The sequence below is a fragment of the Phaenicophaeus curvirostris genome, chromosome 7 (assembly GCF_032191515.1).
Source record: "Phaenicophaeus curvirostris isolate KB17595 chromosome 7, BPBGC_Pcur_1.0, whole genome shotgun sequence".
Classification (NCBI taxonomy): domain Eukaryota; kingdom Metazoa; phylum Chordata; class Aves; order Cuculiformes; family Cuculidae; genus Phaenicophaeus; species Phaenicophaeus curvirostris.
Window position 1 is genome coordinate 4,675,723 of NC_091398.1, and position 14,935 is coordinate 4,690,657.

The following is a 14,935-nucleotide window of genomic DNA, read 5'->3' on the forward strand; positions in this document are numbered from 1 at the left end:
TCCACCTGTTTCTGCTGGCAGTCCAAGCTTCCGATTTGGGTGATGCAGCGCAACCCATCAGCTTTACAAGTGTTTCTTTTAGAGAGATACCATGTACCCAGCCGTGGACCTCAGAGGGCTTCGCTGCCAGGTTTCTCTTGGGAATCTGCAGACCTGGCTTCTTTAAACTGCTTTTCCATCCAATAGAAGAGCTGACCTGGAAGTTACATTTCAGCGCTTGTCAGAACACTTTTTTATTAAACCCCTTGTGCTGCTTTTCCTGCTCTGCTCCCCTAGGATTTGTTTCTGATCCAACTGCAGGTAAAGCAACCCATTGCAAGTTAACACACCCACACATGCACAAAGGCATAGCAAAAATTCAGAGGGGAAAAAAACACCAGAAAATGCAAAGAAAGGCACATGGGAACCTAAGCATGTAAAAGTTGCTTCTGAAACAGTCCTTGCTAGCAGCTCAGCACAGCTCTGGGTATCCCTTTCTGACAGAGCTGGGCAGAAGCAAAGAAAACCACAAAAAGTCAACTATAAACAATAGTTATTACAAGAACATTGACATCAGCCTAAATACTTGGTAAGAGCAAAGCCATAGCAAATAAGGCCAGAAGATAGGCCAGGTCAGGATTGAGAAAAGGCTGGATTTAGGGATAGTAATTCTCAATCCCCGCTAGATTTTCAGTAGCTGGAGATTAACATCCAGAGCTCTCAGCCAGCTATGGAGGTTGTAAACTGGATGCTGCAGCTAAATCCAACAGAGATTGCAGAACAGAGCCCCCTCATTTAGCAAGAGCTTAATAACCAGCAGGAATTTCTTTGTCTAAGTATTATTTTTTTCAGAATTTATCAGAAGCTGCTCTTCATATCTTGATATTACCAGAAAAGACTTCCTAGTCCAGAGCAGATGCGCACAGTCTAATCTGCAGTTGCTTAGCCTCCCACCCAGCCACCACACACGATCCAAAGAATCCACTCAAACACTTCATAGGCTGTTGCTTATACGCTGTCATTTCCCCCAAGCCGCAGGAATACTTCCCTCTCCTTACTTTTCCGCATACTCAGTGGTGGTAGCTGCGGATGGACAGCCAATGGCTGGACTTGTATGGTCACAGCCAAAGGGTCAGGACACAGATCCTGCAGTTCCAGTGTGGAACAGTTCCCTCTAAGAGGTGTTTTGGCTACCCTCTCCTCTCTGGTGCCAGAGGCACTCTGTTCTGGAATCTGGTCCATGTTTGCTCGTAGCAACCTCCAAGCTGCTCAAAACATTTTCATGAGCCCACACAGTAAGACAAGGTGCCATGCTGAGCACGGAAGGCAGTTTTCTGTCATCTGCCAGCTAACAACTAATGCAGCTCACATGCAACTTATCAAAGCAGAAAATAAGCGAATAAATGCATGGCTACACAGAAGCTAGACTGACATTTCAGAGACAGAAACAAGGAGCCTTCCATTATAAATGATGAGCATGTTCACATTCATTACACATTATCATTTTCTAAATAAAAGCAGTTCCCAATAAGACATTTTGGAGGAATGCCATTGTCTACAATTCATATTTTCCCCTTATCACATCTCAGTGTTTGCCAAATTTCCCATAAATGCTGATGTTAATTAGGAAAACACATTTTTCCCCCTGCATAGTTCATTTTTGTTTTGCTCAAGTTACTTTATTGGTGAAGCTGCCTTGAGGACGATACCAGTTGGCCAATAAATTCAACATATGTTTAGTGTCTTTACGTAGGTAGAAATGAGCTTTTCTTCCCAGTCAGACCCCACAATATGTAATTTCTAGCCTGTTGGAAGAAATGTTAAAGAGAAAGCTGGAGGAACACCAGAAATAAACTGCTGACAGTCTCAATATTTCCTCAGTTGTTACAACAGCATGGCATACGCTTTGTTCTTCCCATGCCTTTTCTTTAAAAGAAAACCCCACTGGCACAGCTTAATGAGTATTTGCTGCTAAGCTTACTTACATAAAGAAACCTGAGGTGTAGTTCTGCAGATGTAGAGTTGCTTGCATTATTCTAATGCAAAACTTAAAAACATCACCTTTTCCCCATTAGCTTATCTGTGTAGTTCTGAGTTCAATTTACATTTGCATCTAGATTATCTTTGTTTTCTTGTAAACACTGGCAGGTGATTGAGTTTGATTTACATTGTGACTGTCCCTGGAAACTTACAGTTGATATATTTTCTGAACACTGGTGATCTACTCGAGAAAAAACACCCAGCATTTTCCATATAGTTTGATACGTCTTAAGTCAACAACATAGCCTCTAGAGCACTGCCGGAGTATTCACTATTAAAAAAAATAATAAAATTCAAAAAATAAAGTTCTGCTCTCAATGCTTTCCTCCCCCAGCCTGGATTCATACAGGAGATTTGCCCTGATCCATGTGCAGGACCTGGCACTTGGCCTTCCTGAACCTCAATGAGGTTTGCATGTGCCCACTTCTCAAACATCTCCTGTGCTTTTATAAATGAGGACGTAACTTCCTTCCCTCAAGGCATTCAAGGATGTAAAACTTTCCTCTTTGGGTTCCTTCAGAAACAAGGGCCACATTCAAAGACAAACATTTGTTGTTCTAGCCCTCACTGCTTCAGTACATTCAAAAATATGTGTGTAAATATATATGCGCACACATCTGTATTAACATCACTAATTCCAGCCTGTTTTTGTGGTCCTCAGAAAGAGAAGATCCTGAGGACCAAGATATCCAAGTCAGAAGAAGATCCAACTCCTGACAGGTAAAGAGAGGACCTGTCTACCTGAGATTCAGATAAGGAGAGGCTACACCCTCTTTGCATTAGACACTCTGTCTACTCTTTTAGTTTTTAATTACAGAAGGAGCACCTCAACATTGCTGCGTTTAGCATTACCAGGAGCCTTATGATAAGTAAAACCCCTTTATTAACAGCTATAAATATTCATTAGAAGTCTCAATGATTAAAAAAACCAAACTCAAAGCACTTACACTTCAGCTAAAACATTTTTTTTTGCATTCCCAATGAACGCTATAACCTTCCCACTGCCCCTACCCTGACTGAGGGCTTTGCAGCATCACAAATAACAGGGAAAAAACCCACTTTAATGGCACAGAGCTTGCTTTTTCCCCCTCATCTTCAATGCATATAAATTAAGATCCCCATTCTGCAACAGCCTATTACTAGAGCCCATCTCCATTAAGTTCAGACAGGTTAATTCCAGTATGCAAACCTAAAGACCTGTAACATTTAAGGAGGCTATTGGCCCCTGTTTGTCTCTCCCCAACCTCTCTGCAGGTGCAGGAACACCTGGCAGTTTTGTTGACAGTCAGATTTTCCATCCCAGCAGAAGCTCGATAAGTGAGGCTGCAGAATGGCCCCAGTACTCTATAAATCACCCTTCACGTCCTGGGTAAAATGCACATGTCCTATAAATCAGTCTTATTTATCAATAAGAGTTCTGGTAATTTGTGTATCCTTGCTCTTTTAAGCGCTCTGGTTTTATTTGAAGGATTTGAGAGGATTTCTTCTATTGACATTCCAGTTTCAGTGAGCTGGTGATGTATTTACTGGTAATCCAGCCATTTTTCACCTGTACACATAATAGACACCTACACAGAGACATCACCGCTGGGACCTGCTGACCCAGCAGCGGTGCAGGGCAGGAACAGACCCAGCTTCTGAGAGAACAGAGACATAAGACATAAAGGCATAAAGACAAACACACTCAATCACTGCAGGAGGAAACACATGAGATTCAACCCACAACTCCATTTACACAAGACATAGTGGGACCTGGACTAGATCATTCGGGTGCTACCACTACACCATCAGTCAATGATCTCTTTACCTGCTTTAAAATAAAAAACCTCTCCAAGCAAATATTTAAAATAAACGTGTCATGGATTATAACAGAACACAACCTCTTTTACAAGAGCCATGCCAAAGTCGAACAAGTATGCATATATTCTGTGCTTTTAAAATTACCACATATCTGCTTCTTATAAACAAACTTAATACAATATTTAAGAACACAAGATGTTTAGTAGCTGGCTTTTTGAGTTCGTGGTATTTTGGTTCCAATACTTTGCTCTTCCCTGCTGAGCAGGGCACAAGGAAATATTTCAGGAAGAACCATGAAAAGCTCAGGTTCACCTCATTTTTGACACAGCAAAAGGGGGCACCGGCAGGGGGGTTTAGTCAACAGAGACTGATCACATCACGCTTACTTGGAGGAGACTCAGGGCATGCATCGTTAAGCTTGTACTGTAAAAATAATAAGACAGGAAAAGGAGAAGTTGTGCTCCCAATAGAACTGTCAGGTTAGTCCCATTTACCTTCTGCTTGTTTTACGATGCAAACTCCAGCATAAAAGCACCAAAAAGGTCAGCAAGAGTCAGAGTAGCAAAATTAGCATTGATGTGTTAAATTTTGTGTTTCCTTATTACTACTCCTATATTAATTGTGCTACTAAAACTGCATAAATATATCACTCAGGCTTTGAGCAGCCTGATCCAGTGGAAGGTGTCCTTGCCCATGGCAGGGGGCTGGAGCTGTACTATCTTTAAGGTCCCTTCCAACCCAAACTATTCTATGATACTGTGAACATAAAAGCTCCCAGATGAAGCGGAAGAAAGGAATTATATTTTATATACATATATATGGTTTTATTAACCAGCTGACAGCAACTATTAAATATTTCTGTTGCAGCAATACCAGAATGTCCCTATTAAGATAGGTGACAGAAAAAAAGCTCAAGTATTGAGGGAAAAGATTTGAAAAGCACACAGACAGTGAGAGAACAGAACAAAACAGAATAAATTCCAGGAAGAATTAATGAATTACTACTAATTGGAGAGCTAAGTGAATAGGTATAGTAGTGTTAGGATTGCTATTACGATATAATTTAAAAATAATTTCCTGGTAATTGGTATTAATGAATGAGCCTATTACACAAGTCACAACTGATCTTGCATCACCTGGAAATGGGTAATGGAATCAGTGCGAGAGGGAGCCATGGAGCGTGTGAAGTAATAGAAGAAATTCCTTGCCATAACACAGAAAACTGTACTTATTGATTTCATATTGATGGCACTAATCACCTATAGCTCTGAGCTACAAAATACATTTATAAAGCTGAGGAAACATAAATAACTCTCTAGCTAGTTCTGTTATTGAAGGACTTAGTTTTTACTTAGAGCATCCTAGAATTTCTGACTGATGTCTCTTGTCTGTAGGGCCATTGATTCTCTGTACAGGGAACTGGTAGAAGAAGGATTACTAATAAAAGCCAAGAAAGTGAATCTCTCCGATTATATTGGTAAAGTACACATTTTACAGCTAATATAGTGTTTAGCCTAACCAAGCTTCCAGCCATTCAATGTCTGTTGACTCCTATCTCCAGTCAAGAGTGAGTTCAAGAGCAATTACACTTTCAGGACTTTCAAACTTGAATATCTAAAGCCACATATGCAAATCAGGTTGGTTTTTGCAGGGTGCTTGGTACCTTTCCTTTCTGCTACTGAAACCAGGACCTGTTTGTAAAGCCAGTGCTTGGCTCCAAGCACTAACAACCTGGAGGCCTTTAATGGTTTTGGATGCCACAAGCCACTCTAAAGCAGAGCCAGGATATCCTTTAAGGAGCACTGGCAAGACTAGGAGTCATCATCCACCAGAATCTTTTTTCCAGAGAACAGCAAAACTCACACCTTCAGTATTCATTCATTCAGCACAGAAGACTCGCCCCCTTACATCCACCTCCCTGACTGCCCATGAACTTTGAGCCGCACTTTCAGGCATATCTGGCCCTTGATCTGAGCTAGATGTGCATCTGCCTGGTTCTGCATTTCGTAGTCCTCCTGCCCAGTTTCTGTTATCTGCAGCTGCAGTCAGACATGCTCGCCTATGCTCTATATAGAGCAAAAAAAACCCTTTGCAGGTTGCATAAGGGTCTGACGCTATCTCTAAAAGCATTTAGTGACATATAGTTAAAATCACAGCAACCTTAGCAGCAAAATTTGAATTTACTGTTAGTACAGTACGTGCCTGAGCCAGAAAAGCCAGGTTCTCATGCATCAACTCTAAATGCCATGTTTATATAAAATTTTCTAAGTACCCATTCTTGCCGTCAGAGTCTTTGCTTACTCTGTTGAGGGCTGAATTAACAAGCATTCCATCCATTTTATGCTCATTAATGGATATTGTTAATTATTCCTTCATTTACCCAACTAGTACCATCAGGCTTACTTTTATCCAACAAACATCCCCTATCACAGATGTTTTTCAAGCACATCTTAGGCAGCAGATAGTAACTTACAGCTGGTACCTCAAACCTGGAAACAGGCTGACATGGCTCTGGGCCATCTCCCCTTGACCCTGAGGTTTGAGGCTTTGGCTCCTCTGCAGCCCAGAGCAACACAAGGGCCACTCCAAGTTACACACAGTATTTGCTTCCCAGCAGTGGAAGATACTGGGATAGAAGAGCAGAGCCTAGCAATGTTCACCTGGCTGCTTAACACCCCTGCCAGGTCCCACACACAGACCAGGCAGCAAGGAGGTGGTCCAGACTGTCAAAGCCGGCTCTTCCCCACCCAAAACTCAGTCACACTTCTTGAGCTGCCAGAACAAGATACAGAAAGTATTTAAAGTTGGCCTAGGATATGGACTTAGCTCTTTTTTAAATCCCAACCTCCCGCACTTTAATGGTCCAAGGATGCAGTCAAAGCCTATGGAAAACTCAGTCCTCACCTGCTCAGCTCTTACAGGGCTGAAGTCTTAGGAAGGTCACTTACTCAGAGTTCCTGGGATAAAGGACAAAGAGTGGAATTGTGCTACACAGTGAGTAAAGGCACTGAAACGTCCCCCCTCTATGACAAACCGACATCGCTGAACTAATTTTCTTGGTGACCTTATCCAAATTAGTCAGAGAATATCCACTGTGATTTATGTTCAGTTGCAATTAAACCCTTTGATGCCTTCTAATTAAATCTGTGAAGATTAATTCCTACCCAGTTCTTTTGATTTCTCCTTAAATAAAAGATAAAACCTGAAATGAATTTTATTCGTCGGAGGGGAGGGGGCAGTTGCACCAGGGCTCGTCTGCCTTTTTGCCCCCAGATTACAACTCCACTTTCTCTCTTAACCGTTGCTAATTTACCTCTGCTCCAGACAGCTCTAGTGCTCTCCCTTTTTATCTCCAATAAAACATAATAGTATATTATTTTACATTAATAATCACTATAACAATATGCATTTTGTGCTAAAAAAATAGTCATTGACTACATTGTCACATCTTTGTTCTCTATCATGTCTTGTATATGGACTTTGACAGGACAAGTAATGTGATTGTGGCTCTGTAACAAGAGCTGAGGCAAGATTAAATCATTCCAGTTCTTGTCAGGGATTTTTAGCTTGCTCTGGTTGTTTTGTGGAGGGTTTTCTGTTGGTTTTCTTTGAACAAAAAAGGTGAACTGCAAAGCAGAGAGCCCCACCAAATTAGGTGACACACTTACATGTCTAACAATGAGAAGCTGAGATGTGATGCAGCCAGGGGAAACGCTTGTTAAAATATCTTTTCCCCCTTTTCAAAATCCTTTTGATAGAGCATGGTTCACTGGGATTCCAGCCCTGCAAAATTCCAATTCTAGAAATCCTTCGCCAGCAGCATGATTTACGGTGCTACTAATGATTCTTCTCCACAAAGTTTCTTTAAAAGGTTAGTTGAGACCGACTGCTCTGCTGAATGTCTTCCATGGTCTGGAAGGGGAAGTCCACACTGTGTTTAACTTCATTTTCCTTTGCAGTTCACCTTTCCGATTTCTCAGGGCCTCATTCCACAGCAATATTGCCCTTTTTGAGTCCCTGTCCCTAGACGGTACCGTGTTTGCTGAGAGCACGTTATATTGGTATTCTAGGGTAGTTTTTCATTACTTGAGTTATGCATTTTATAACGAGGCAGTGTCACATTTATTAAGCCCGTGCTTCCTCCCTACAGGCGAGTGCAACCTTGCGGGGACCTCACTTCATCGGGGAGATCTAGAGCCAGCGTCCTCTCTCGCAGGTGTCAGACAGCTAATAGGGCTGTATGGAATATTGCCATTAGGTAAGAGCACAGCAAAAATTACTAGAGGGCAGAACACAAAGGCTTTGCTTCCCGTCAGTAACATGCATTTTTACTGGCTTTGACAGGGCTTGATTAATCGTAATCTAAAGCATTTTGCAGTATAATTGTTTTTCAATTAAGCCTTCTGAGTGAAGACCGTATCATTTTAATAGTACATAAAGGAGCTTGCACACGCTATTGTCAGGTATTGCATTTCCATACCATCTCTGCTTGCATGGTAACAGTTTGTGAATGGCAGCACATTAAAGGAAATCACTTGGGAAAGATAATAGCTAAAACAAGCTCCAGTGATCAAAATTAATCAAGTTAAGGGAAGGGCTTAGGTTGCAATTTACCTTTTACAAGCTGGCTAACATTACTCAGTACCAAACAATGCAATAGTTCAAGGGATTGGTCTGAATACATTTTGTACATGAATACTTTAAATGCCCTCACAGTTTTAATGCCAGGCTAACGAGGTCTTGCTTGATGTTGTTTACTTTTAACATAAAATCTATCCCATATTTTGCTTGGGAACAGCATTAAGCCAAACTCTGGTGATTGCAAGAAGTGCCTGTCTCAAGGGCCTCTACTCATACTTCACTTGCATCCTTTTCCATTCCTGATTGGATTTCAGGGAGACTTTAACCTTTACAGGGTAAAATAGACAAGGTCTCCCTTCCTCATGCTCAGGCAATCGGAGCAGAGAAGACAGAGCTTCTGCTTTTCCCTCCACTTTGTGCACCTCCCAGAAAGACCAGTGCTTAGGTCATTCCGTACGTATATGCTCTGTGGCTCTCCTCAGGTATTTCCTGGCTCCCGTATCCTCAAAGCAAGCTCAATGTGTTGTAGAAAGCTTGGTGCAATAGTGCACAAGTCTGCTTCCTTTGGGTTTCAGGAAGAGGAGAGAGTTTCTTCTGCCATCAGCTCGATCTGAAGAGTCAGACAACCTAGCAGCACCCCTGCCTTCACTCTAGATGGGACTCTTGCCATCTAAAACACTCTCAGCTGGTTTGGGGTAAACCCTCAGGGGCTGGCTGCAAGTTTGGCCACAATCAGCTATGAGAATGCTCAGCAGTTATTCCTGTCTACACTGACTGCAATGTGGTATTTCACAGACCAGCTAACTCCTCCAAGGTTATGTTTTAACACCATCTAATCTAGTGAAATCCAGCCCCAAGACATTCCCCCCAAGGCAGAGGAAAGAACCCATAAATTTTCTGCCATTTACACAATTGAATAAAAATCTAAGGAGAAGAGACCCTGGGCTAGTTAAACAAACAATATATTTGCAATAGCAGTTTGAAAAATGCCTTTGAGTAAAGAAAAAAAGATTTCACATGAGCCAAAAAAAAGGCACAGAAATGGTTTCACCTTTTGGGTGATACGTTATGGATGACAATTCACTTAATTGGTCTCAGAACTAGTTAATCATTGTATAATTGCCTATGTGTAGAAGTGAAAGTTATTCTCAAAATAGTCACCTGATGGGAAGGAAAGCTCCAGCTTAAATGGCATTGAGAAAATTATAAGCAGCTGAAAGGAGAAATAATAGTAGAAGATATACTTCATCTTTAACCACAGAGGAGTCTGCTGCTCCCCTCGTAATAAATCTACGTGTAATAGTAATAGATTAGTATGAAACGACCAAATATTAATAAAGCCTGGGTGGCTGACAACTTCACTACATCCCACACAGTGCAGAAATAATGGCATTCATCTTAGCACTCAGTTCATTGTCATTTATTTAGGACATTAAATCATTAGGACACAGATAGGCAGCCTGAGTGGGTTTGTTTTTAAAAACCATTCTTATCTAGCTGCTCCCCTTAAGCTGGAGAACTATTCTGGGCTGAGCCATAGGCTCCCTCCACAGCCCTTCACTTTTGGGACTGGTTTCCCCTACAAGTCCCTACAGGCTAAGAGACACCAGCCCCAGCACTTTAGAAGTTGTGGATGCTCACACAAATTTTCAAATCTGACTTTGTAACAGCCACCGCTACTGACAGGACATTTTCAGGCATCAAGGCAGTGATGTTACTGGACTCCAGTGGATATGGATACAGCATTTGACATTTCCTGCTACTTCCATCTCTGCAGCTTCACCTGCACCTAAGTCATACGGTGACAGAGCTGCAGGGAAGAGGAATTCCATCACCATCAGCCGCCTCATCTCTCTTCGGTTCTGTTTTCACAATGCAGACATTCCTGCTAGGCTTTCCCTGATGATGGAGTGTATTTCTTACAGCCCAGAATGAATTTACCTGAAGCAGCCACAGAAACAGGTTTAGAAATTCTAAGATCTCACAGCTGCTGGCAGAGCAAGTGAAATGTAGCAACCCTGGCATTTTCTCACCAAAATAAAATGAAGGAAACTGAAAAGGATCCTCCTTCCCCTAGCAGAGACATCGTGCCTGCTCTGCCACATGTAATTCTCATTTTCCAGACTGGGAAATGACGTTTGCTTATCTACAGAGGAGGCACATGTAGATGGGATAAGGATTTTGGAGTAGAGCTAGCCTAAGGTGACAGCCTCCAATGCTCGCTGAACAGCAATAACATTTAAGAGGTAAAACTTTCATATAAGCAGGAATGTTAACTCAGATGTGCTACAGCCCCAGTTCTGATTATTCAGAATTGAACTCGAGAGCACTTGTGCCATATTAAGGAAACAATGAATTGAAGTTACAAATTATTCATAGTGAAGAAAAAAGGAAGAATTATTCCATTCCCTTCATAGCAGACTTAAATGAAAGCAATAGTAGTGCTGTATGACTTTTTACAGGTTCCCAAGTAGTCCACGAGAAAGGTCCTTTGGTGAAAGCCTTGTTACTAGCTGGACCCACCGGAGTTGGAAAGAAAATGCTGGTCCATGCCATCTGCACAGAAACAGGAGCCAACCTCTTCAACTTATCGGCTTCCAACATTGCTGGGAAATATCCAGAAGCGAGTGACCTACAATTGATGCTTCACAAGGTTCTCAAGGTACCGTGTTTTGTACTTCTCTACAAAGCTGGTTCAGTTTGTCACATTTTCATGGAACAAACAGGGAATTGAACTGGAGTTCCTCCATACTGAGGAACGTAAACACCAGTCACAGGAGGGCAAAGATGTCCAAAGGACTGCCAACCCTATTAGAAATTCCCTCCCTGCTTTCAAGTTTTCAAAACCACTTGCTGACAAGCCAGCGCCTGTGCTGCTGTAGAGGATTTAGAAGTCCCTTGAGAAATCACTTGTAGTAGCCATATTTTTCACATTAACATTCATGCAAGCTTTATGTTACCTTAAATATAAAAAGCACCATAGGTAAGGGGGAGAAAAAAAAAAAACCCACACTCTTCTCTGTTTATATGCATATCAGCCAGGAATGCTTGCCATGCAGCATTTAATCAAATACTAGGCAGGGGGTGGTCAAAAATCTCTTCTCTGGGGCTGCTGTGAGCCAGCTCTCTCCTGTGCTGCTCTCTTTAGCCATCAGCAAGGTTTTCAAGAAAGGGAACCTTAGTTCAGGATCACATTAACAGAAATTTATAAGAAGTCTGGAAATGAAAGAAGGCATATGAACTGTGAACAACATATCCCAATCCTCTTAAAAAAATATATATATACTGTCCTGGCAGGATTTCTTCTACATTTTTAAGTCCTCAGCATTTCTACTAAGGAAGCAAGCTGGTAAACACTTCCAGACAACATACTCTTGGAAAGAAAAAACATAGCACAAAGCCAAATATTATATTTTTCCAGTGCCAGAGGCCTACTAAAAGTCTGAATTCAAACTGGCTTTCCCTGGGATTTATCAGATGTATTTTATTAAATGCAGTATTATAGCAGGTTTTGTGACAGGTGCCTCCATCCCCAGAAAAGACAGGTTTCACAGTTCAAAGCAAAGCAATCCCCCAGGACCCCATTTCTTGCCGGTCAGAGCGGTGCCTAAGGAAGAGCGACGGTGCTGTGATCACGCACCTTTGATGCCGTAACACTAACACTGGGTCTAGCACTCCCTGACACAAGCTAGTGCCATTAGACTGAGCTAATACTCCCTTCTCATCCCCCTGCTCTGCACATTTCACCCTTCTCCACTTAGTTTCTGTGCCCTCATCAATAGCAAAGCACACGTCTGGCTGGAGGCACAGTGCACACACACCGTCTTTTCCATCACTTAGTCCCTGCTAAGGCCTTTAAACACAGGAGAAAGGAGGGCAGATTTTTTGCTCCTACAGAACACTCCAGCTGAAGACATTAAGTTTTTTGTACACAGGCCAATATACATAATACATACAATAGCCGGAATATTTTAAACATGTATATCTATACACATTAGGTATGTAAGTACAACTGCACACATTATAGAGTCATAGAATAACCAGGTTGGAAGAGACCCACTGGATCACCAAGTCCAACCATTCCTATCAAACACTAAACCTCAGCACCTCGTCCACCCGTCCCTTAAACACCTCCAGGGAAGGTGACTCAACAACCTCCCTGGGCAGCCTGTGCCAGTGCCCAATGACCCTTTCTGTGAAAATTTTTTTCCTAATGTCCAGCCTAAACCTCCCCCCTGGCAGAGCTTGAGGCCATTCCCTCTCGCCCTGTCACTTGGGAGAAGAGGCCAGCACCCTCCTCTCCACAACCTCCTTTCAGGTAGTTGTAGAGAGCAATGAGGTCTCCCCTCAGCCTCCTCTATGTATGTACATAAGGAGATATATAGGTGTATGAAAACCTTCACGTTTTTCCACGTTACTTAAGAACAAAATAGAACATAACCCAACACCTCCCCCAGAATTATGGGGAGCAGTCCAAGCTTATTTCTGTACTCTAGCTCTTACAAACACAGCAGTGACACTTCAATGAACCTCCATGAGTTATTAGGATAGAAGTTGCTCGCAGTCCATCACAGGGAACAAGGGCTGTCCAGGCACTTGCTTATCAAAAAGTGACTTGTTCCAGCTGCAACAGCAGTGCTGCTTCAAACTCCGCTCCTCTACCAATACAGCAAATGGAGAGAGATACTTTGGGCTGTGCCAAGGGATACTTCATTTGCAGGCTCATTTCTCTGCAGGCTTGTACTGACGTAGCACTGGGTTGTCTTAGCATCATTCAAATCAACTACGCGCCATTTAAATATCTAGTTCCTTCAGCTAATTCACCTCTCCCTACCACCTTCTGTACCCGTGCCAGAGTCACTGATTTGTCCAGTCTGCTGATGGTTTTGACTCCAACTCTGTAGGTTCTCGGAGCCAGGCTGGGAGCAATCTTCCATCCACGCAATCTTTCACCTCTGCAGTCACAATCTTCTTTTTCTTTGGTCTTGACAATGTCAAAAGTCTCACTTTCCCTTTCACTGGGAGCAAATTAATTATTCCCCTCTATGTGGTATTTATGAGACCACAACTGGGTGGAGTGTCCAGCACGAGACGACCCTGTTATGAGACAGGTGTTGACAAACCTGGTAGAGAACAGAGCCAGACTCTTCCTAGAGGTGCACAGCAATAAGGGACGAACCACCAGACAAGTTGCAACAGGGGAAACTGTTTATTTGTAAGGAACCAAAAGATAAGGAATCTTTCATACCCCAATTTGCATGAATCTACCACTACCGAAAGCTGGAGCAAACATGTTGCAAAGAAATTCCTCAACAGGAAAAAGCTGAACACTGGTATTTGTCCAAAAATAGTTTGTTTTACACCATTGTAAAAAAATTCTGGTGTAAATACATTTATATTACCATAAGACTACAATATTGAGAGGCACATGTGAAAGCAAAAGGTATCCTGCAGCTGACATGTAGTATCTAATCATAGAATGGTTTGGGTTGGAAGGTGCCTTAAAGATCAGCCAGTTCACCCCCCTGCCATGGGCTGGGACACCTCCCACTGGATCAGGTTGATCAAAGCCCCATCCAACCCGGCCTTGAACCCCTCCAGGGATGGGGCAGCCACCACTGCTCTGGGCAACCTGGGCCAGGGCCTCCCCACCCTCACAGGAAAACATTTCTTCCCAGCATCTCATCTAAATCTCCCCTCCTTAAGCATAAAATCATTCCCCCTTGTCCTACCCCTGCACTCCCCAATAAAAGCTCCTTCCCAGCTTTCCTGCAGACCCCCTATCAGTACGGGAAGCTGCTTTAAGGTCGCCCTGGAGCCTTCTCTTCTCTAGGCTTTTCTGATATCCACAGCTCTCAGCCTGCTGACGGACACACAGTAGTACACCTTATTTGAGTGTCTCGCATACAGATCACCAAAGGATTCACCACATGTCCATAATCAGAAATTTTTGGTCCATATTCCTTGCAAACAGCAGCCGTGGCTGTTGTCAAGCAAACTTCCTACTCCAGCTTTCCCAAATTGCCTTTACATTGAGTTAGTAAGTGAAGGACAGGGAAGGCAACCATTCTGTATCTGTTATCTTCTGATCTATGTAACCATTGTTAAACACCAAGATTTAGTAAATCAGAATTAATGGTGTTCTCTGATAAAGGTGAAGTAACCTTGCACTTTTGATTACCTATCACATCTGCAAACAACAGAGCTTCTGTAATGAAAGGAAACCTTGAAGAGCATAAAATGACCATCAGGAAACTTCGTCCATAACTGAGTGTCAGCTGCTGGCAGTTGTTTCGTGGGAGACACCCTAAACAAGTGAATACCATTGGAAGAAATGAAACTTTAATTTGTTTCAGATGCAAGAACCAAATTCTTTTCCCCCCTCCTCCCTTGTTTCAGGGAGGGGAGTTGCAGGAGACATACCAGCCCTGATCCAAAAGAGGAGCTTGTGTATTACTCAAAACAGGCACTTTAAATGTCATGTAGAGGAAGTGACTTCTCATACCAGAGCAGGAAAACACCAACATTTCAATCT

At 42.5% G+C, this 14,935-nt stretch overlaps 2 protein-coding genes across 2 annotated transcripts in view; one reads left to right on the forward strand and one right to left on the reverse strand.

Annotated features, from left to right (window-relative positions):
* The window catches only part of ACKR3 (atypical chemokine receptor 3), a 198,762-nt gene that overhangs the window by 124,630 nt on the left and 59,197 nt on the right, over positions 1 to 14,935 (reverse strand). The window lies entirely within an intron of this gene.
* The window catches only part of IQCA1 (IQ motif containing with AAA domain 1), a 150,315-nt gene that overhangs the window by 118,983 nt on the left and 16,397 nt on the right, over positions 1 to 14,935 (forward strand). Inside the window, exons 13-16 of the mRNA XM_069860495.1 lie at positions 2,681 to 2,739; positions 5,214 to 5,296; positions 7,970 to 8,077; positions 10,863 to 11,062. Coding sequence (XP_069716596.1) covers positions 2,681 to 2,739; positions 5,214 to 5,296; positions 7,970 to 8,077; positions 10,863 to 11,062 — 450 coding nt within the window. The remainder of the gene's footprint in view (positions 1 to 2,680; positions 2,740 to 5,213; positions 5,297 to 7,969; positions 8,078 to 10,862; positions 11,063 to 14,935) is intronic.